Here is a 21623-nt window from a genome sequence, read left to right as displayed (position 1 = left end):
TGGGTGAGGCTCCAGGCGAGCCGGGAAGTGGCTCCGTGCCGGGAAACTTCGTGTTCTCGGGGGGGGGGATAAGATTCCGACTGGAACCCCACCGTCCGGCTCTAGAATCCGTGCGTTCTCTGCCCAAGGCCGGGAAGAATCCAGCGGGTGGAGGGAGATTTTTTTTTTTTTCATCGGAAGGCCAGCAAAGGGGGTCTGGAAGAAGCCAACTCTTCTTTCTCTCGTCACCTTCAACTCTGGTTTTGACAAATGCAAATCTTTCCACCCAGGGTCTCCAATATATTTGGGAAGCTTTAAAAAACAACAACACACACACAACTTTCTTAATCACTTAATTCCCTCTCTCCTCTCACGCTCTGCCCCCCTCAAATGACCTGCTAAGAATGGACAGGGATTCAGCGAAGCCCCTGCCCGTTCCTGCAAGTAGCAAATGGCTGCAATGAAAGGGGAAAAAACCCCAAAATAAAACCACCCCCTTTTTTTTAAAAAATATCCATCCCAACAACCCCCACAGGAATGAAGCTAAGCCCCTGCCCCGTGGCTGCAAGTAGCAAATGGCTGCAATGAAGGGGAAAAACCCCAAAATAAAACTACCACCTTTTTTTAAAAAAAATCCATCCCAACAACCCCACAGGAATGAAGCTAAGCCCCTGCCCCGTGGCTGCAAGTAGCAAATGGCCGCAAGTAGCGAATGGCTGCAATGAAAGGGGAAAAAACCCCAAAATAAAACCACCACCCCTTTTTTAAAAAAAAACCCATCACAACAACCCCCTAAATGCAGAGCTCGGCCGGGCCAAGTTCAGGCGAAAACTCACCATGGTTGTGTCGAAAGGCTATCCAAATGCCTTTCTTCCGAGGATTTGGATTTTTTCCCCCGCTGGGGAAAGAGCTCCGGCGCAAGGGATACGGACAACTGCTTGAAAGCCGGATCTTTTTTTAATTTATTTTTTATTTTTATTTTTCAGGAAGGCGAGAGAGAGCGAGAAGCCTGCGTTCCTGGGGCTGGCTAGCTTTGTGTGTAGACAAGCCCCTGATTATTATTATTATTTTTATACCTTTTCTCCTTTTTGTGTGCGTGCGGCTGTGTTTGTATTTCTTCACGTTTTCAATCCTGTCCGGGGTTGTCTTCATTTCCGCCGGAGGGTAAAACCCCGCGGGGTGCGGAAGGCAAACTTTGCGGGGTGCTTTGATTGGATTATCGGTTTCGTCCTAATCTTTTTTTTTTTCTTAATGGTTTCTTATATTTGTTTTTTTGTGGCAATCTCCCCGTCTGTCTCCTTTGCACAATACATTTTGTGCCTTTTGTCTGTTTCTTTTGCCGATTGGGCGCGTCTCGTCTTCGTAAGGGGTTTCTCTTTTCTTGTTTCCTTCCTTTTCTTCATTATTTGGGCTTTTTGTCCAAGGGTTTTCTTTTCTTGGATTCCTTTTCCTACGCAAGTTTGTTTTATATGGCTGGCCTGATGTTCCCTTTGGGGCTTTTTCCTGCTTGGGTGTGTGACAACCACTCTCCTCGTGAAGTTCCCTTTCCACAATTTCAAAGGAGAGGAAAGAAATTGTGGGGGGTCCCTGCACCCCCTCAGGCTAATCTTTGACCCCCAAGGCTTGGACCGCTCTCTTCCCGTGCCCCCTGGCTCACAAAGCCCTGTCCCAGATGGGCGCTGATGTCACAGTGGCCCAGTTACCCGGGGAAACCCAGCCTCTCTGTGAAGCCATCACCACCGGCCATTATCACCTCGGGGGTCTATTGTCCCCCCAGGGTGACCCGGGCTTGGTGGGGCAAGAGGTGGGCCTTCAAAAAGCCTTGGCCATGCTGGGCTCAGCAGCACGGGTGGGTCTGAAAGCTCACACCCACCACCGCCGCCGCAGAGTCTACGGCCGGGCGGGCAGACATGAGCGAGAGGCGCATCGCCCGGAAATTCAGAAGGAGGAAGCCCCAGCGCTTCTCCCTCCTCTCAAGCAACGAAGAGCCGCTTGGAGTGAGCATTTGGAGGAGGAGGAGGAGGAAGAGGAAAACTAGGAGGAAGGGCTTGGGGAGGGGGAGGGCGGCCGGGGAAGATGCTTGAACCCCGAGGAGGGAGACGCTCTCTCTGGTGTGACCTTGGCTGTGCAAACTTCCCCCTTTCCTCCTTTGCATGTGCAAATGAACCTCCAACGCACTGTACGCACCTTCCTGTAAAGTTGGAGGATTGCACAGCAGTGGACTTTGTTTTTTTTTTTAAATTATTATTATTATTATTACCTTTCACCAGAACAAGTTAGTCAGCCCTGTAAGTCACAATCTCAAAAACAAGCCCCAAAGAAACCCAACAACAAACCCTTGAAAAGCAGGTGGAATTGGGCCAATGCCACTGGACCTTATGGCACCATGTTTGCAGATCCCAGTAACAGAGCAATTGCCCCCCCCACTCAAAAAAAGGCCAAATTTGTCCTAAGCATGGAAAAAGAAAAAAATAATAATGAATCAGCTCTCATGAAGTTGAGTCCTAGGGTTCAACTTCGTCTATTTCTATCAAGAAATCGTGGAGTTGGGCTAATTCCACTGGACCTTACGGCACCACGTTCGTTAGATCCCAGTCGCAGATTAAACTGCCATTAAAAAAAGAAAGAAAAGGCCAAACTTGTCCTAAGCATGGAAAAAGAAAGAAAAAAATAATGAATCAGCTCTCCTGAAGTTGAGTCCTAGGATTCAACCTCGTCTATTTCTATCCATTAAGTAAAATCAAGAAATATTCAGCATCGGGCAGGTCAAGGATGGAGAAATCGGGAGTTTGCCCGCTTTCACCTGCTGGTCAGTCCTGCCCCTGGTGCCCATTTCAGGAAAGGCACCTCTCAGAGCCTGGCCTTCCCCTTCCCTCCCACCCCTTCCCCTTTCTCTGGCCAAGAAGCCAGGGTTCCCCCTCCGCTGAAGGAAAGAATAAAGAATGATGCTTCCCTAAGTGAAATCGGCGGGGGTCGAAGCCTTACCGTGGAGCTTTTAGGAGTGGCGGGCGCGTCTTCTCTGGCTTTTCACGGACGGCACGTCGGGCATCCTAAGCCCCCACCAGCCTGCCAGGGACGGGCTTTGCCCGCTGAGCTGACCCTCCCTGAGCAGCTGCAGCTCGGGGTGGGGGTCCCTCCGGGGACACACACACCCCCTCCCGAAAGAGAGAGGAGATCCAGGATAAGGGTGGCCCTTGGCTCCTCTTCTTCTGCCCACAGCAGCCCAAGAAGAAGCGGCGCAGCTCATCCACAGAGGCCACGGAGGAAAAGAAGGCAAGAGGAGAATCTGCCTCCATCCAGCTCTTCCCTCCTGAACTGGTGGGTCGGCCTGGGCCGAGGAAAGGGGGGGCAATAGGAAGGCTGGGCCTTGGGGACCGATATCCTGACCGATCCCCCTCCCCCCCGCCGCCGCTCTCTCTCTCTCTCCTTCCAGTTGTACTACATCATCTCCTTCCTGCCAGTGAGGGACTTGGTGGCTCTGGGCCAGACCTGCCGGTACTTCTACGAAGTTTGCGACAGCGAGGGCTCTGGCAGCGCATCTGCCGCCGCCTCTCCCCTCGGCTGCGGGATGAGAACTCGGGGGGCAGCCGGCCGTGGAAGAGATCGGCCATCCTCAACTGTGAGTAGAGCCCGTTTGTGAAGCGGAGGGCAGGGCGAGGGGGGGAATCCGAGCAAGAGCCGGGAGTCCCGTCGCACGCAGGACGAGGGACGTGGACCACCGTGGCCTCACTTCCCCCCAGCCCCCTCTCTTGCCCAGTCGGCTCCTCCAGACGGACCCAATTTCCCCCGCCCTTGGGCCTCTCTGTCCCACAGACACCAAGGGCTTGTACTTCCAGATGTTCAGCGGCGGCGGCACTTTGTCAGCAAGACCGTGGCCCCGCTCCTCTCGCACGGCTACCGGAAGTTCTTGCCCACCAAGGACCACGTCTTCATCCTGGACTACAACGGCACCCTCTTCTTCCTCAAGAACGCCCTGGTCTCCTCCACCATGGGACACATCCAGTGGCGCCGGGCCTGCCGCTACATGGTGCTGTGCCGCAGCGCTAAGGACGTAGGTGGCCTGCGAGGGGAGAGGGGGCCCTGGGGCCCTCCGGGGCAGGGAAAAGACAGCATTGCCCTTTGGAAGCGGGGATCCCCCTCCCTCCTGCCTCCGGGGTGGTTTCTTGGAGGAGGAGGAGGAGGAAAACGTCGGCTTCCAGAGTGGCTCACCGCAAGGCGGCCACGGAGGAGAGGAAGCTGGTTCCGTGGCCTCTCTCATCCCAGGGCTGCTTGTGGCTCATGCAAACAAGAGGCCACAGGGCCCCCCCTGGCAAGGGGGCTCCCCACAACCTCCCCAAACCTAACGGCTGCTCGTCACTCCCCCGCCCGTCTCCTTCCTCTCGGGTCCTTTTCTACCGCATAAGGCCTCTCCATATATCTCCTCTCCTCCCTCCCCCTGTCCCTTAACTGGCCTGGCGTTGTCCCTTCTTTGCCCGGCGTTCCTGGGTCCGCTGCCCCTATAAAGCAGAAGAGGAGCTGCCCTTGGGGAGGGGTCCAGCCCCCACCTTTTCCCCACATGCCCTCTTGGGAGAAGCGCCCGAGCAGGCCTGGCCAGGCTCTGGTTTGGCCCAATGCCCTGGAGAACCAGACAGGAGGGTGCGTTTGGAAGAACGATTCGGAATTGGCGGGGGGCTGTGCCCCCCTTCCCCTCTGCCCCCCCGTCCTCTTCCTGCCACGGTCCACGCAGCCCAAGGGGGGGCGGCAGCAGCTGTTCTGTCTTTCAACTGCTGGCTGAATATAGAGATGGTCAGTTAAACACTACAGAGTTTCTGGATTGGATGATCTTAGGCATCCTCAAGGTATAACTCACGGTGATGTCGAGATTCATCTAACGTCCAACTCTTTGCATAGCTGACTTCATAGTGTGAAAATTACAGTGATCTTCATCCCATAACGATGGAGCAAAGGGTGTAGATACCAGCACGAGGCAGGGGTCCAAGCAAGAGTGAAGAAACCTCCCCCCCAACCCAACCAAGGGTCAGTTCAGTGACCAATCAGGATGACAGATGTGACCACATGACATGAACTACATTTCCCATGAGGCATTCCCTTCAGGAGACAGCTCCCAATTCCCACTTACTGTCTGGACAGCACACTCCCCACCTGGAATAATAAATCCCACTACCAACTAACTACCCTATTTCTCCAACAATACGGCCTCCCCCAATAGGAAGTCCCAGCATGTTTGATAGGCATGAAATGAAATTAAGCCCCTCCCCCCAAATTAAGGCCTATATTAAAACATGCGAAATGGGGGGGAAATGGTGGGGGGGGGGCTTGCCATTAGGAAGTACTTTTGTTGCACACCCGGATACAGTGCTGCCTGCGTTGACCCCCAATATGAAGTGCCCCACCAACGCCGAGGTCAACATCCAAGCCGTCGCTGCCTGCCCGCTCGAAGATGCAAGTGGGGGGGGAATTAAGTCACCCCCGAAAAGACGGCCTAACCATTTTTGGGGGGCTCAAAAAAAAATAAGACCCGGCCTTATTATATGAGAAACACAGTATCAATTAACTATATTGTTAGGATATGTGCAGAGTAATCCTTGCATAAAAAGGATATATGCACATGGAAAACGGTTTATGAGAACAGTTATGAAGAAATAAATATACAGCCACACAGAGTTAAACAAGTTGTATTCATGTTTACTTGATGAAATAGCACAGTCCGATAAACAGTCCATGTCATACACGTTTTTAACAGTCCAGAAATAATCCCGTTATAAAGTCTTCTTACCGGTTTTCAAGTCTTTTACAGCAGACCAATATCAAACCATAATACAACAGATAACCTTCGATATCAACAGAATATCCAAAGAAACAGAGTTAGTTAGTCAGTATCGGTCCGTAGTCAGTCAGTATCGGTATCAAGAGAGATCTTCAGTGAAAAAGAGAAGAGTCAGTATCGGTATCGAGAGAGATCTTCAGTGAAAAGAGAAGAGTCAGTATCGGTATCAAGAGAGATCATCAGTGAAAAAGAGAACAAGTCAGTATCGGTATCAAGAGAGATCATCAGTGAAAAGAGAAAAGTCAGTATCGGTATCGAGAGAGATCATCAGTGAAAAAGAAAAAGTCAGTATCGGTATCGAGAGAGATCATCCGTGAAAAAGAGACAAGTCAGTATCGGTATCGAGAGAGATCATCAGTGAAAAAGAGAAAAGTCAGTATCGGTATCAAGAGAGATCATCAGTGAAAAAGAAAAGTCAGTATCGGTATCGAGAGAGATCATCAGTGAAAAAGAGAAAAAGTCAGTATCGGTATCAAGAGAGATCATCAGTGAAAAAGAAAAGTCAGTATCGGTATCGAGAGAGATCATCAGTGAAAAAGAGAAAAGTCAGTATCGGTATCGAGAGAGATCATCAGTGAAAAAGAGAAAAGTCAGTATCGATATCGAGAGAGATCATCAGTGAAAAAGAAAAGTCAGTATCGGTATCGAGAGAGATCATCAGTGAAAAAGAGAAGAGTCAGTATCGGTATCGAGAGAGATCATCAGTGAAAAAGAGAAGAGTCAGTATCGGTATCGAGAGAGATCATCAGTGAAAAAGAGAAAAGTCAGTATCGGTATCGAGAGAGATCATCCGTGAAAAAAGAGAAAAGTCAGTATCGGTATCAAGAGAGATCGTCAGTGAAAAAGAGAAAAGTCAGTATCGATATCAAGAGAGATCATCAGTGAAAAAGAGAAAAGTCAGTATCGGTATCGAGAGAGATCATCCGTGAAAAAGAGAAAAGTCAGTATTGGTATCAGAGAGATCTTCAGTGAAAAGAGAAGAGTCAGTATCGGTATCAAGAGAGATCATCAGTGAAAAAGAGACAAGTCAGTATCGGTATCGAGAGAGATCATCAGTGAAAAAGAGAAAAGTCAGTCTCGGTATCGAGAGAGATCATCCGTGAAAAAGAGAAAAGTCAGTATCGGTATCAAGAGAGATCATCAGTGAAAAAGAGACAAGTCAGTATCGGTATCGAGAGAGATCATCAGTGAAAAAGAGAAAAGTCAGTCTCGGTATCGAGAGAGATCATCCGTGAAAAAGAGAAAAGTCAGTATCGGTATCAAGAGAGATCATCAGTGAAAAGAGAAAAAATCAGTATCGGTATCGAGAGAGATCATCAGTGAAAAGAGAAAAATCAGTATCGGTATCGAGAGAGATCATCAGTGAAAAAGAGAAAAAGAGAAGAGAATTAAACCATGATCTATAGCTCCCTCTTGTGGCCACTTGTAGCATAATTAACCCACCAGAACACAGCAAAATCCATTACCGTATTTTTTCTTTAAAGCTACAAACAGATATATTTGTAGTTTATATATAGTCCACCCATATACATAACATAGTTGCTTCAATCATCATCACGGGGATGAGAGTTTATTCTCTTTCTTACACCACAATTCAGATCTGCCAAGGATTGGACATGAAGAAGAACCTCGTCCTAAATGTGAGTTGATCAGGATGCCTGACGACCAATCAAAAAAGACTTTGTGTGGCTGATGAATGAGCACAGTTCCTTGTCTCTTTTTCACTGATCTCTCTTGATACCGATACTGACTGACTTCTTACCGATACTGACTAACTCTGTTTATTTTGATATTCTGTTGTTATCGAAGTTTACCTGTTGTATTATGGTTTGATAGTTGTCTGCTGTAAAAGACTTGAAACCGTTAAGAAGACAAGTGGCCACAAGAGGGAGCTATAGATCATGGTTTAATTCTCTTTCTCTTTTTCTCTTTTTCACTGATGATCTCTCTTGATACCGATATACTGACTGACTACGCACCGATACTGACTAACTCTGTTTATTTTGATATTCTGTTGTTATCGAAGTTTACCTGTTGTATTATGGTTTGATAGTTGTCTGCTGTAAAAGACTTGAAACCGGTTAAGAAGACAAGTGGCCACAAGAGGGAGCTATAGATCATGGTTTAATTCTCTTTCTCTTTTTCTCTTTTTCACTGATGATCTCTCTTGATACCGATACTGACTGACTACGGACCGATACTGACTAACTAACTCTTTATTTGGATATTCTGTTGATATCGAAGTTTATTGTAATACATTACAATATTTTTTTTCCTTAAAGCTACAAACAGATGTATTTGTAGTTTATATATATTGTCAACCCAACCCAAGATACGTCACAGATACCGCTAAGATAAACAGTAAATAGTAACCTAGCCTCAAACAATGCAATGAGGTAGATTACAAAGCACGCAAAAGCTTGAGGTTCGGTCTTCAAGTTCAGCCTTTCTCCAGGTCGGTGACCAGTCTGGTTGTAGAGCTTCTTGGGGAAAGTCCGCCGGTCGCTTACGGCGGCCTTTGTAGTGGGGACAGGTGTCCTTGGGGGCCCTGGGTGTATGTGTGGGGGGAGAGAGAGACAACGGGGTTAGGGGGTGTTGTAGGGAAGCCTTTTTCCCTTTGGAGCCCAGGGGATTCCCTGCGGCCTCCTGATGTTGCCACCACCCCCTCCACACCTCCCTGCAGTTTGCCACCGATCCCCGGAACGACACCGTCTACCGCAAGTACCTGTACGTGCTGGCCACCCGGGAGCAGCCGCCCAGCCCGGCTTTGGGGCGCAACGAGGGCTCCGGCCCGGCGGCCCCCAGCAGCAGCAGCAGCAGCGGCAGCCGCCTGTGCGACTGCGTGGAGGTCTACTTGCAGTCCAGCGGTCAGCGGGTCTTCAAGATGACCTTCCATTTCTCCATGAAGTTCAGGCAGATCGTGCTGGTGGGGCAGGAGACCGAGAGGTCCCTCCTACTCCTGACAGGTGAGGGAGAGAGCAGCAGGGAGGGACGGGCACGGGGGCTCCCTCCTCTCGCAAGCCGCCACCTGTCCCTCCTCCTGCAGCCCTGGGTCTCCCGCTTGGGCGGGTTGGACTAGATCAGGAGTCGGCAACCGGAGGCCTCCGGGCCCCATGGGGCTCTTTTCATCCCTCTGCTGCCAACAACGGATAGGTCACGATGTGGGTGTGTGGGCCAGCTCTCCGCCCGTCGTGTGGGCTGAGAGAGAGAGAAGAAGGAGTAGCGTCAATGCCCCTTCCCCACCCTCACCTCTCTGCTCCTTCCCAGCTCTCCCTCGGACTTTCAGGGACTCCTCTCTCTTTCTCTTTCCCTCTCTCTTTCTCTCTCTTTTTCTCTCTCTTTTTCTCTCTCTCCTTCCCTCTCTCTCATGTGCTTTTTCTTTCTCTCTCTCTCCCTCTGTCTCTCTTTCCCTCTCTCTTTCCCTCTCTCACTCCCTCTCTCTCTTTCTCTTTCCCGCTCTCTTTCTCTTTTTCTCTCTCTTTTTCTCTCTCTCTTTCCCTCTCACTTTCTCACTTTCTCTTTCTCTCTCTTTCCCTCTCTCTCTCTTTCCCTCTGTCTCTCTTTCCCTCTCTCTCCCTTTCTCTCTCTCTTTCTCTTTCCCCTCTCTCTCACTTTCTCTCTCTCTCTTCCCCTCTCTCTCACTTTCTCTCTCTCTCTCTCTTTCTCTTTCCCTCTCTCACTTTCCCTCTCTCTCTTTTTCCCTCTCACTTTCTCTTTCCCTCTCTCTCACTTTCTCTCTGTCTCTCTTTCACTCTCTCTTTCTCTCCCACTTTCCCTGTCTCTCCCTCTCTCTCACTTTCTCTCTTTCTCTTTCTCTCTCTTTCCTCTCTCTTTCCCTCTCTCTCACTTTCTCTCTCTTTCTTTCCCTCTCTCTTTCTTTCCCCTCTCTCTTTCTCTCTCTTTCTTTCTCTTTTTCTCTCTCTCTCTTCCCCCTCTCTCTTTCCCTCCCTCTTTCCCTCCCTCTCTCTCTTTCCCTCTCTCTCACTTTCTCTCTCTCTTTCTCTCTTTCCCTCTGTCTCTCTTTCCCTCCCTCTTTCCCTCTGTCTCTCTCTCTTTCCCTCTCTCTCTCTTTCCCCCCTCTCTCTCTCTCATTCTCTCTTTCCCTCCCTCTCTCTTCCCCTCTGTCTCTCTCTCTTTCCCTCTCTCTCTCTCTCCCTCTCTCTCTCCCTCTCTCTCATTCTCTCTTTCCCTCCCTCTCTTTCCCTCTGTCTCTCTCGTTCTCTTTCCCTCTCTCTCACTTTCTCTCTCTCTCTTTCCCTCTCTCTCTCTTTCCCTCTCTCTCTCTTCCCTCTCTCTTTCTCTCCCTCTTTCCTGTCTCTCCCTCTCTCTCCCTTTCTCTCTTTCCCTCCCTCTCCCCCTCTCTCTCTTTCCCTCTCTCTCTTTCTCTCTCTCTCTCTCTTTCCCTGTCTCTCTTTCCACTTTGGTCTCTCTTTCCCTCCCTCTTTCCCTCTGTCTTTCTCTCTTTCCCTCTCTCTCTTTCCCTCTCTCTCTCTTTCCCCCCTCTCTCTCTCTCATTCTCTTTCCCTCCCTCTCTCTTTCCTCTGTCTCTCTCTTTCTCTTTCCCTCTCTCTCCACTTTCTCTCTCTCTCTCTCTCTTTCCCTCTCTCTCTTTCCCTCTCTCTCTCTTTCCCTCTCTCTCTCTTTCCCTGTCTCTCTTTCCCTCTCTCTCTTTTCCCTGTCTCTCTTTCCCTCTCTCTCTCTTTCCCTCCCTCTTTCCCTCTGTCTCTCTCTCTTTCCCTCTCTCTCTCTTTCCCTCTCTCTCTCTTTCCCTCTCTCTCTCTTTCCCTGTCTCTCTTTCCCTCTCTCTCTCTTTCCCTCCCTCTTTCCCTCTGTCTCTCTCTTTCCCTCTGTCTCTCTCTTTCCCTCTCTCACTTTCTCTCTCTCTCTCTTTCTCTTTCTCTTTCCCTCTCTCTCACTTTCTCTCTCTCTCTCTCTTTCTCTCTCATTCTCTCTCTCTCTCTCTCTCCCTCTCTGGGCAGAGGAAGGGAAGATCTACAGCCTGGTGGTGAACGAGACGCAGCTGGACCAGCCTCGCTCCTACACGGTGCAGCTGGCCCTGCGCAAGGTCTCCCGGTGCCTCCCGCACATCGCCGTCCGGCACATGCACTCCAACCAGAGCAGCGCCGTCTACCTCACAGGTGACTCCCGCCGGGCGAGCCCTGGCACCCCAAGGCCTCCCCGTCCACGGGGGGGTAAAGACCCTCCCATTTTTCTATTAGAGGCGGTTGAAGACCGCTATGGGCCGGGAAGGAGGAGCCGGAGGGTGGGTTTGCGGGGGGTGGGAGGGGACGATGGGTGGCCTTGGCAGCGGGCTCCAGTCCAGGCCCAGCGGGGAGGGGAAGAGCAGCCCCCCTCCCCTGCTTGAAGCCCCTCCCTTCCCTCCCCTCCCCATCCCAGGCGAGGGCAGCGTCTACTTCGAGGTCCACTCGCCGGGCGTCTACCGGGACCTCTTTGGCACCCTGCACGCCTTCGACCCGCTGGATCAGCAGATGCCCCTGGCCCTCTCCCTCCCGGCGAAGGTATGAACCCACTTACCTGGGGTGGGGGGGGAGATTGGGCTTACCTGGGGTGGGTGCCCCCCAGGGAGGTGGGCGGCTGGCCTGCAAAGGGAAATCTCAGCGGGAGGCGGGCAGGCGAGATGGAGGGCAGGAAATGCCCTCCTTAGTTCCCTCTCCCTTGCTCTCTCCCCTTTCTGGGTCCGGGAGAGGGAAATCTCATTGGGAGGCGGGCAGGCCAGATGGAGGGCAGGAAATGCCCCCTTAGTTCCCTCCTCCTTGCTCTCTCCCCTTTCTGGGTCCGGGGAGGGGAAATCTCATTGGGAGGCGGGCAGGTGAGATGGAGGGCAGGAAATGCCCCCTTGGTTCCCTCCTCCTTGCTCTCTCACCTTTCTGGGTCCGGGAGGGGGAAAATCTCAGCGGGAGCGGGCAGGCCAGATGGGAGGGCAGGAAATGCCCGCTTGGTTCCCTCTCCTTCCTCTCTCCCTTTCCGGGTCCGGGGGAGGGGAAATCTCAGCGGGAAGCGGGCAGATGAGATGGAGGGCAGGAAATGCCCTCCTTAGTTCCCTCTCCCTTGCTCTCTCCTCTTTCTGGGTCCGGGGAGTAAATTGGGGAGGGGAGGGGGTAAATTGGGGAGGGGGGGTTGGGCTTACCTGGGGTGGGTGCCCCCGGCAGATGGGCGACTGGCCCACAAAAATCTCATCGGGAGGCGGGCAGGTGAGATGGAGGGCAGGAAATGCCCCCTTAGTTCCCTCTCCCTTGCTCTCTCCCCTTTCTGGGTCCGGGGAGAAATTGGTGAGGGTTTGGGCTTACCTGGGCTGGGTGCCCCCCAAGAGGTGGGTGGCTGGCCCGCAAAGGAAATCTCATCGGGAGGCGGGCAGGTGAGATGGAGGGCAGGTGAGATGGAGGGCAGGTGAGATGGAAGGCAGGAAATGCCTCCCTTAGTTCCCTCTCCCTTGCTCTCTCCTCTTTCTGGGTCCGGGGGAAATTGGGGAGGGGGGTTGGGCTTACCTGGGGTGGGTGCCCCCAGCAGGTGAGCGGCTCTGGCCCGCAAAAAGGGAAATCTCATCGGGAGGCGGGCAGGCGAGATGGAGGGCAGGAAATGCCCCCTTGGTTCCCTCTCCCTCCTCTCTCTCCCCTTTCCGGGCGAGGGGGGAAATCTCAGCGGGAGCGGGCAGGCCAGATGGAGGGCAGGAAATGCCCCCTTGGTTCCCTCCTCCTTGCTCTCTCCCCTTTCTGGGTCCGGGGAGGGGGGAAATCTCAGCGGGAGCGGGCAGGCCAGATGGAGGGCAGGAAATGCCCCCTTAGTTCCCTCCTCCTTGCTCTCTCCCCTTTCTGGGTCCGGGGAGGGGAAAATCTCAGCGGGAGGCGGGCAGGCCAAATGGAGGGCAGGAAATGCCCCCTTAGTTCCCTCTCCCTTGCTCTCTCCCCTTTCTGGGTCCGGGGAGGGGGGAATCTCATTGGGAGGCGGGCAGGCCAGATGGGAGGGCAGGAAATGCCCCCCTTAGTTCCCTCTCCCTTGCTCTCTCCCCTTTCCTGGGTCCGGGGAGGGGAAATCTCATTGGGAGGCGGGCAGGCCAGATGGAGGGCAGGAATGCCCCCTTGGTTCCCTCTCCCTTGGTCTCTCCACTTTCTGGGTCCGGCGGAGGGGAAATCTCAGCGGGAGGCGGGCAGGCCAGATGGAGGGCAGGAAATGCCCCCCTTGGTTCCCTCTCCCTTGGTCTCTCCCCTTTCTGGGTCCGGGGGAGGGGGAAATCTCATTGGGAGGCGGGCAGGCCAGATGGAGGGCAGGAAATGCCCCCTTGGTTCCCTCTCCCTTGGTCTCTCCCCTTTCTGGGTCCGGGGAGGGGGAAATCTCAGCGGGAGGCGGGCAGGCCAGATGGAGGGCAGGAAATGCCCCCTTGGTTCCCTCTCCTTGGTCTCTCCCCTTTCTGGGTCCGGGGAGGGGAAATCTCAGCGGGAGGCGGGCAGGCCAGATGGAGGGCAGGAAATGCCCCCCTTGGTTCCCTCTCCCTTGGTCTCTCCCCTTTCTGGGTCCGGGGAGGGGGAAATCTCAGCGGGGCGGGCAGGCCAGATGGAGGGCAGGAAATGCCCCCTTGGTTCCCTCCTCCTTGCTCTCTCCCTTTCTGGGTCCAGGGAGGGGAAATCTCAGCGGAGGCGGGCAGGCCAGATGGGAGGGCAGGAAATGCCCCCTTGGTTCCCTCCTCCTTGCTCTCTCCCCTTTCTGGGCCCAGGGGAGGAAATCTCAGTGGGAGGTGGGCAGGCCAGATGGGAGGGCAGGAAATGCCCCCTTGGTTCCCTCCTCCTTGCTCTCTCCCCTTTCTGGGTCCAGGGGAGGGGGGAAATCTCAGCGGGAGGCGGGCAGGCCAGATGGAGGGCAGGAAATGCCCCCCTTAGTTCCCTCCTCCTTGCTCTCTCCTCTTTCTGGGTCCGGGGGGTAAATTGGGGAAGGGGGGTAAATTGGGGAGGGAGGGGTTGGGCTTACCTGGGGTGGGTGCCCCCCTCGGCAGGTGGGCGACTGGCCCACAAAAGGGAAATCTCATCGGGAGGCGGGCAGGTGAGATGGAGGGCAGGAAATGCCCCCCTTAGTTCCCTCCTCCTTGCTCTCTCCCCTTTCCGGGTCCGGGAGGGGGGGAAATTGGGGGGGTGTTTCCACCACGGCTTCCGCCCAGGTTTCTTAGTGGGGCTCCCCAACTCCCCAGGACGTTCCCCTCCCCCTTTCTGCTCTCCTATTGGTTTCCCCCTGGAGACCCTTCCTCTCCCCCCTCCCCTCCCCTCAAGACTGGCTCTCTTCCCCCCCCTTGGCCTCCCCAGTCTGTCTCAGGCTTTTCAGCCCCCCGTGGTGTCTCTCCTCTCCTCTCCCCCCACCCCCCACCCCTCCCCACAGGTGCTCAGCTGCGCCTGGGCTACAACCACCTGGGCCTGGTGGATGAGTTTGGACGGATCTTCATGCAGGGGAACAACCGCTACGGCCAGCTGGGGACGGGGACAAGATAGACCGCGGGAGCCTGCCCAGGTAAACCCTCCCGCCCCACCTGGAAGGGACCTTGTAGGTCATCTAGTCCACCCCCCACCCCCGACCTCAAATACTGGAAGGCTGCTCTCCTGTCTCCCCTGGTCCTTTTGTTCCTTAAAATCAGATGAAAGTCAGATTAGCTGAGTTGGAAGGGACCTTGGAGGTCATCTAGTCCAACCCCCCGCCCTCAAATATTGGAAGGCTGCTCTCCTGCCTCCCCTGGTCCTTTTGTTCCTTCAAATCAGATGATGAGTTGGAAGGGACCTTGTAGGTCATCTAGTCCAACCCCCCGCCCTCAAATACTGCTCTCCTGCCTCCCTGGTCCTTCTTCTCCTCCCTAGACTAGCCAGGCCCAGTTCCTGCAACCGTCCGTCGTATGTTTGAGCCTCCAGTCCCCTAAAATCATCTCAGTTGCTCTTCTCTGCACTTTTTCCAGAGTCTCAACATCCTTTTTTATAATGTGGTGACCAAAAACTGAACGCAGCACTCTAGGGGTGGCTTGTGGGAGTGGGAGGAGCACCCCCCTTGGTTCTGGATGCTCTCCCCCCCTCTGCTCATGGCTGCCCCCTCCCCTCCCCCGCAGGTGCACTGCCTGAAAGGGCCGCTGGACCTGTGGTGCGGCTTGAACCACACGCTGGTGCTGAGCCAGAGCGGGGACTTGAACAAGGACCTGATGGGCTGCGGCTGCGGAGCAGGGGGGCGCCTGCCCGGCTGGCCGAAGGGCAGCGCCTCCTTTGTCCGCCTGCAGGTCAAGGTGAGCGGGAGGGGAGGAGGAGGGAGGGAGAGGAGGCCTGCTCCCTTCGGTCCAGGTGTGAGGCTGGGAGGGGGAAATCTCATTGGGAGGCGGGCAGGCCAGATGGAGGGCAGGAAATGCCCCCTTAGTTCCCTCTCCCTTGCTCTCTCCCCTTTCTGGGTCCGGCGGGAGGAAATCTCATTGGGAGGCGGGCGGGAGGGGAGGGGAGGGAGGAGGCCTGCTCCCTTCGGTCCAGGTGTGAGGCTGGGAGGGGGGAAAATCTCATTGGGAGGCGGGCAGGCCAGATGGAGGGCAGGAAATGCCCCCTTAGTTCCCTCCTCCTTGCTCTCTCCCCTTTCTGGGTCCGGCGAAGGGGAAATCTCATTGGGAGGCGGGCGGGAGGGGAGGGGAGGGAGGGAGGTCTTCTCCCTTCCGGCCACCTTCCTAACCCCCTCCCTCCCTCCTTCCCCTCCCTCCCTCCCTGCCTACCTGCCCAGGTGCCCCTCTGTGCCCGCCGCATCTGCTCCACCCGCGAGTGCCTCTACATGCTGTCCAGCCACGACATCGAGGAGGCGACCGCCTACCGGGAGCTGCCGGCTAGCAAAGCCGCCGGCGCCGCCTCTCCCGGCGACTCGGAAGCCCTGGCCGCCCGTACCTGCGAGGAATACCTGAGCCAGCTCCACAAGTGCCCCACCCTGGAGGGACGCATGGCCAAGGTGAAGGAGGCGGTGGGCACCATGCCACTGCTGGCTTTCCAGAAGGACTTCTTCTGGGAGGCCCTGGATATGATCCAGAGGGCGGCCGAATGGCGGGAAGTGGGCCCTTCCAGCTAGCGCATACCTGCCCCACCCCCACCCCCTCTCCTCTTCCCGGATATCGCTCCTCCCCCCCCGCCCGATCTCTCCCCCCTCTCCCCCCCTTATACACGCATCATGGATTCACGATTGACAGATACGAGAGAAGACTTCGCACTCAACCATTGGGAATAAATAGAGCACGAGAAACAGACCGGAGCGGACTCTGCTCGGCTTAGGATGGGGGCGGGACCGGGGTGGTGGGGAGGGGAGGGTGCCCAGGATGGTGGTGTTTTTTTTTTTTGGGGTGCCATCTGGGCGCCCCAAGAAAGCCGCCGGCCTGGGAGGCAGCCAAGCTGGGATAGAATGCGGATTCGGTCGGAGGAGACCCCTCCCCGTTGTTATCGGTCTTGACCTCCTTCCCCCCACCCCCACCCAGGACCCCCTTGGCAGGGGTGGGGCTCTTTTGCCCTCAGGGGGACCCCCCCAGCCCCCCAGCTTCCCTACAGGCACCAGGTCGGCTGCGTACAAACCCCCACATACACTCCACCCCCTCCCCAGTATGTCTCCTGACCTCTCCCCCCCTCCAAGGTGGGGAAGGAGCCCATTTCAGGCCCTCCGTGGGGCAGGCGAGAAGGGGCTCAGGCCCCCCACCCACAAAGGGGGCTCAGCCCCCCACCCACTCCTCCCCTCCCGCCAGAATCTCAGCTCCAGCCCAGCTGGATTCTCCCCGGTGTGAGCTCTGGAGCCTTGGGGGCTCAAGGAAGGGAGGGGGTCTCCATCTGGGCAGCCTTGAGGCTTCCACGGCGAGGCTATTTTTACTGCCCCCCCTCCCCAGCTTCCAGGTTCTGTGCACCCCCAATTTTGGGAGACCCCCACCCCACCCCAACAGCTGGATAAGGCAAAGGGAGGGAGGGTTGAAGAGCCCCCGTGGCTGTTTTAGGGCGGGGGTGGCCTACTCGGCGGGGCTCACCGAGCCTTTCAAATTCTTGGGAGCCGCCCCTGTCCCTCCTCCGGCAGTTCTGGGTCTCCCGCTTGGGCCGTGGGAGGTGTTGGACTAGATCAGGAGTCGGCCACCTGAGGCTCCGGAGCCGCCTGTGGCTCTTTCCATCCCTCGGCTGTCGGCTCCCTGTTGCCTGTCGGCTCCACCATTGATGGGGCTTTTTGATTAGGAACAGGTAGAGGAATAAAAGGACGCCGTGCTAGGAGGAGACTCTATGGTTGGGGGAACCACCAGAGAGTCTCATGGGCTCCACCATTGATGGACCTTTTGGTTAGGACAGGTAGAGGAATAAAAGGATGCTGTGCTAGGAGGTGACTCTATGGTTGGGGGAACCGCCAGACAGTCTCATCGGCTCCACCATTGATGGGGCTTTTGGTTAGGACAGGTAGAGGAAAAAAGGACGCTGTGCTAGGAGGAGACTCTATGGTTGGGGAACCGCCATAGAGTCCGGTCAGCTCCACAGTTGATGGGGCTTTTGGTTAGGACAGGTAGAGGAAAAAGGACGCTGCGCTAGGAGGAGACTCTATGGTTGGGGGAACCGCCATAGAGTCTGGTCAGCTCCACAGTTGATGGGGCTTTTGGTTAGGACAGGTAGAGGAAAAAGGACACTGTGCTAGGAGGAGACTCTATGGTTGGGGGAACCGCCAGAGAGTCTCATAGGCTCCACCATTGATGGGGCTTTTGGTTAGGACAGGTAGAGGAAAAAAGGATGCCGTGCTGGGAGGAGACTCTATGGTTGGGGGCAACCACCATAGAGTCTGGTCAGCTCCGGTGGGATTACACGGGTTGTTTCCGGTTAGGCCTTGTGTGGCTCGTCCGAGCGTTGAAGGTGATCGGAAGCTGCGTCCTGGGAGTGGGGGGGGGCAGACGCCCAACCTCCCCGGGGCAGAAGCGCTCGGGGAGCCGCCTCTTCTTCTTCCTCCTCTTCCTCCCCTTCCTCCTGCTCTTCCTTTCTTCCTCCTCCTCTTCTTCTCCCGCTCTTCTTCCTCCTTTCTTCTCCTCCCCCTCTTCTTCCTCCTCCTCTTCCTCTCTTCCTCCTTTCTCCTCCTCCTCCCCCTCTTCTTCCTTTCTTCCTCCTCTTCCTCCTCCTCCTTTCTTCTCCCCCTCCTCCTCCCCCTCTTCTTCTTCCTTTCTTCCTCCTCCTCTTCCTCCTTTCTTCTCCTCCTCCTCCTCCCCCCTCTTCTTCCTCCTGCTCTTCCTCCTTTCTTCTTCTCCTCCCCCTCTTCTTCCTTTCTTCCTCCTCTTCCTCCTCCTCCTTTCTTCTCCCCCTCCTCCTCCCCCTCTTCTTCTTCCTTTCTTCCTCCTCCTCTTCCCCCTTTCTTCTCCCCTCCTCCTCGTCCCCTCTTCTTCCTCCTGCTCTTCCTCCTTTCTTCTTCTCCTCCCCCTCTTCTTCCTTTCTTCCTCCTCTTCCTCCTCCTCCCTTTCTTCTCCCCTCCTCCTCCCCCTCTTCTTCTTCCTTTCTTCCTCCTCCTCTTCCTCCTCCTCCCCTCTTCCTCCTCTTCCTCCCCCCTCTTCCTCCTCTTCCTCTCTTCCTCCTTTCTTGTCCTCCTCCCCCTCTTCTTCCTTTCTTCCCCCCTCCTCCCCCTTCTTCTTCCTCCTCCTCTTCCTCTCTTCCTCCTTTCATCTCCCGTCTTCTTCATTTCTTCCTCCTTTCTTCTTCCTCCTCTTCCTTTCTTCCTCCTCCTCTTCTTCTCCTGGTCTTCTTCCACCTCCTCTCTTCCTCCTTTCTTCTCCCCGTCTTCTTCATTTCTTTCTGCCGCTAGCGAGAGCGTCCTTTCAGCCTCCGCGGACGGAAGACCTGGCGGCCTCGTCCTCTCGATCCCGGAGTCCCCCTCCCGGAAGGAAAAGAGGAAGAGGAGGAAGAAGAAGAGGAGGAGGAGGAGGAGAAAGGAGGAAGAGAGGAGGAGGAAGAAGAAGAGGGGAGAAAGGAGGAAGAGAGAAGAAGGAGGAGGAAGAGGAGGAGGAGGGAGGAAGAAAGGAGGAAGGAGGAGGAAGAAGAAGAGGGGAGGAAGGAAAAGGAGGAAGAGAAGGAAGAAGAGAGGAGGAGGAGGAAGAGGAGGAGGAGGAGAAGGAAAAGAGAGAGAAAGGAGGAAGGAGGACGAAGAAGACGGGGAGGAGAAGAAAGGAAGAGGGGGGAGGAGGAGAAGAAAGGAGGAAGAGAGGAGAAGGAAGAAGAGGGGGAGGAGGAGGAGAAAGGAGGGGGAAGAAGGGGGGAGGAGGAGGAGAAGAAGCAGGAAGAGGAAGAGGAGGAAGAAGAAGAGGGGAGGAGGAGAAGAAAGGAGGAAGAGGAGAGGAGGAGGAAGAAGAAGAGGGAGGAGGAGAAGAAAGGAGGAAGAGGAAGAGGAGGAAGAAGAAGAGGGGGGAGGAGGAAGAAGAGGGGGGAGGAGGAGGAGAAGAAAGGTGGAAGAGAGGAGGAAGAGCAGGAGGAGAAGAGGAGGAAGAAAGGAAGAGCAGGAGGAAGGGGAGGAAGAGGAGGAAAAGAGGGGGGGAGGACGAAGGAATAGGGGGAAGGGCAGCAGAGACCCCCTCTTATCCCGTCTAAGCTTCCCTCCCTTTCCGCCTTTCCTGTCGGGGGACCCACAGCGCAGCCTCCTAGGCCACAGCTCAGCAGCTCTACGGCCTTGAAAAAGGGGGGAGGGGGCGAGAGAGAAACCCCTCCCCTTCCCCATGCGCCACTAGGGAGCGCTCCGTCCCTGCAGGAGGGAGGGGGTCCTTCTCTCGCCCTGGACCCCCTGCCCCATACTTTGCACCCGAAGCTGCCGTGGGGGGCTGAGAAGAAGGGCCAAGGGCAGCTGTGGGCCAAGCCAGGGTTGCGGGGCGGGAGGGGAAGCCCAGTCTCTCTCCTCTCCCCCTCTCCGACCCTCCTCCTGCAGCCCGGAGGGGTTTAGGGTTCGGGTTGGAGGATTGGAACCCAGGCCTGGCCCAGGTTTGACAGCCATCCCTGAGCCAGGACGCCAGCCGCTCAGAAATAACTGGAGTTAGCAAGGTTAGCGGGTTGGAATGGCAGCCGGAAACCCCCTCCTTTTTTCCCACCTGGCACCTTTCCACCCCCCACACACCAATGCCCCTAAGCCCCTGGTGGCTAACCTTTTCGCCCCCACATGCCAATCATGGTGCGCCCGCTCGCATGCCAACACACACCCAGAAGGCAACGCGTGCCGGGATACCCCCTCCACACGCACACCAGATATCGTACAATCGGCCGTCGGGGCGTCGGCGCAGTGGGGCTCTTGCAGGCGGGGAGGGGATGGCTCGGCGTGCCACGGGTTCGCCAACACGGCGATCTAAGGATCGGGCATCTCCCCGGTGGGGGGGCTGCCGTTACAACGGGGTGGACAGAAGGGAAGGGAGCCTCCCGCAGCGTCGCTCGACGTCGCCCAACGACGACAAAGGCCACCACGCGTGTGGGTGTACAAATACCTTTAAGGCAGCGGCGCGGGGGCGAACAACGGCCGCGCGATCGGTTTCCCCGCACCCTGCAGTCCGTGAGCTGCTTTTCCCTGCCCCGTTGATTGGTTACATGGGGCTGTTTTTTGGGGGTTCCCCAGAGCTGGGAGGGAGGGAGGGAGCTCCTCAGAGTGCGGTTCCTCCTGGCCCGGTCGCCGCAGGGCCGCTTGGTGAGGTTGGTGAGAATCTGTTGCTGCGGAGGCCGGAAAGGTACCACGAAGCTGGTAGGGGGCAGCTGCCCGCTTCCGTCGGCCGCCACCTTCCCCATGAAGACATAGCTGGCTCCTGCGGAGGGAGGGAGGGAGGGAAGAGGGGAGGGGAATTAGAGATGAGGCAGAAGAGGATCCGAACTCAGCTCGGCCCGACTCCCTTGCCAAAAACGTCGCGCTGGTCGGGACAGCCGGGGGCCCCCGATTTCGGGCCGCTTCCAACCGCAGTTGTGGCCGTGGTGCCGACTTTTCTCTCACCTTTCTTGAGAATGGGGCACTGCCTGCAGGGTACGTCCAGGTGCAGGGTGGCTTCGGCGGCTTCCGGCGGGAGGCTCAGCGCCCCCGTCTTGTAGGCCTGGGTGACGGTGACGGTGGCCGTGAGCCGGTTCCCCTCTCTCCGCTGGATGGCTTGGATGGTGCCGCTGACCACTGCAAGCGGGAGATGGCGGCGGGGGGGGGAGAAGAGGGTGTGTTGTGGTGCGCCGGCAGCAGGTGCGGGCGGCCGAGGTCTCGGAGAGACGACGGGCCCGCGTGGGATTGTCGGGATGGGGGGAGGCAGGACTATCAGGGAGTTGGGAGATGGTGGAGGCTGGCCGCCGTGAGGAAGAGCCTCCCGAGGAGCCTGTGCCCCAGCAGAGCGGCTCCGAAGGAAAAAGCACGGGCGACTCAAAAGAGTGATAAAGGGATTCAGGGATAAAAAGCCAGCGGAGAAGCTGCAGCTCTTGCGGGAAGCAAAGAAAGTTCTCGCCCTTCCACTTCCCTTTGCGGAAGTTCGGACTCTCTTTGTCGGCGTTTGAACTCTTTTCTTGGAATTTTATCTCGTCTTCCTGGCAGCACCCCCACCCCCCCTTGGCGAGGCTCTTTCTTATCAGCGACCCTTAAGCTTTAATCATGGCTCCGTTCGTTTCAAGTCGAGTTTAATGACGGTTAGTTTGAATCGCCTTTGAAATTGTCAACGCGTTGAAAGGTTTGCCTTTATCTCGGTTTGGCGTTGGCTTGCTTGGAACCAGGCTTGGGTCACAACAGGGTGAGGGGCTGGCAGCGAAATGCAGGCACCTGGGACTCCCCCTCCCTCCCCTCCCCTCCCCTCCCTCCCTCCGATTCTGACACGACTTTGCTC

The 21623-nt window shown here is 55.8% G+C and overlaps 2 protein-coding genes across 2 annotated transcripts in view; one reads left to right on the top strand and one right to left on the bottom strand.

The window, feature by feature from the left end:
* Positions 1 to 1754: 1754 nt before the first annotated feature.
* FBXO24 (F-box protein 24) lies at positions 1755 to 15897 on the top strand. The gene is given in 13 exon segments (XM_087946834.1): positions 1755 to 1976; positions 3199 to 3297; positions 3413 to 3503; positions 3506 to 3598; positions 3793 to 3825; positions 3828 to 4030; positions 8490 to 8772; positions 10786 to 10944; positions 11204 to 11325; positions 14189 to 14198; positions 14201 to 14306; positions 14888 to 15071; positions 15548 to 15897. Coding segments are annotated over 13 exon segments (1806 nt in total). The 5' UTR covers positions 1755 to 1889; the 3' UTR covers positions 15884 to 15897.
* A 1746-nt stretch (positions 15898 to 17643) lies between these two features.
* Positions 17644 to 21623, bottom strand: part of LOC113432650 (procollagen C-endopeptidase enhancer 1-like) — a 24131-nt gene continuing 20151 nt past the window's right edge. The window contains 4 exon segments of the mRNA XM_087947418.1: positions 17644 to 17694; positions 20015 to 20131; positions 20230 to 20579; positions 20762 to 20932. Of these exon segments, the coding sequence (XP_087803544.1) occupies positions 17644 to 17694; positions 20015 to 20131; positions 20230 to 20579; positions 20762 to 20932 (689 nt within the window).

The sequence above is a fragment of the Notechis scutatus genome, chromosome Z (genome assembly GCF_049901735.1).
Source record: "Notechis scutatus isolate UNSWTSFEM ecotype Mainland chromosome Z, rNotScu1.2, whole genome shotgun sequence".
In the NCBI taxonomy this organism is placed as follows: Eukaryota; Metazoa; Chordata; class Lepidosauria; order Squamata; family Elapidae; genus Notechis; species Notechis scutatus.
The sequence above is the reverse complement of the archived record's forward strand: the minus strand, read 5'-3'. Positions and strand labels throughout refer to the sequence as shown.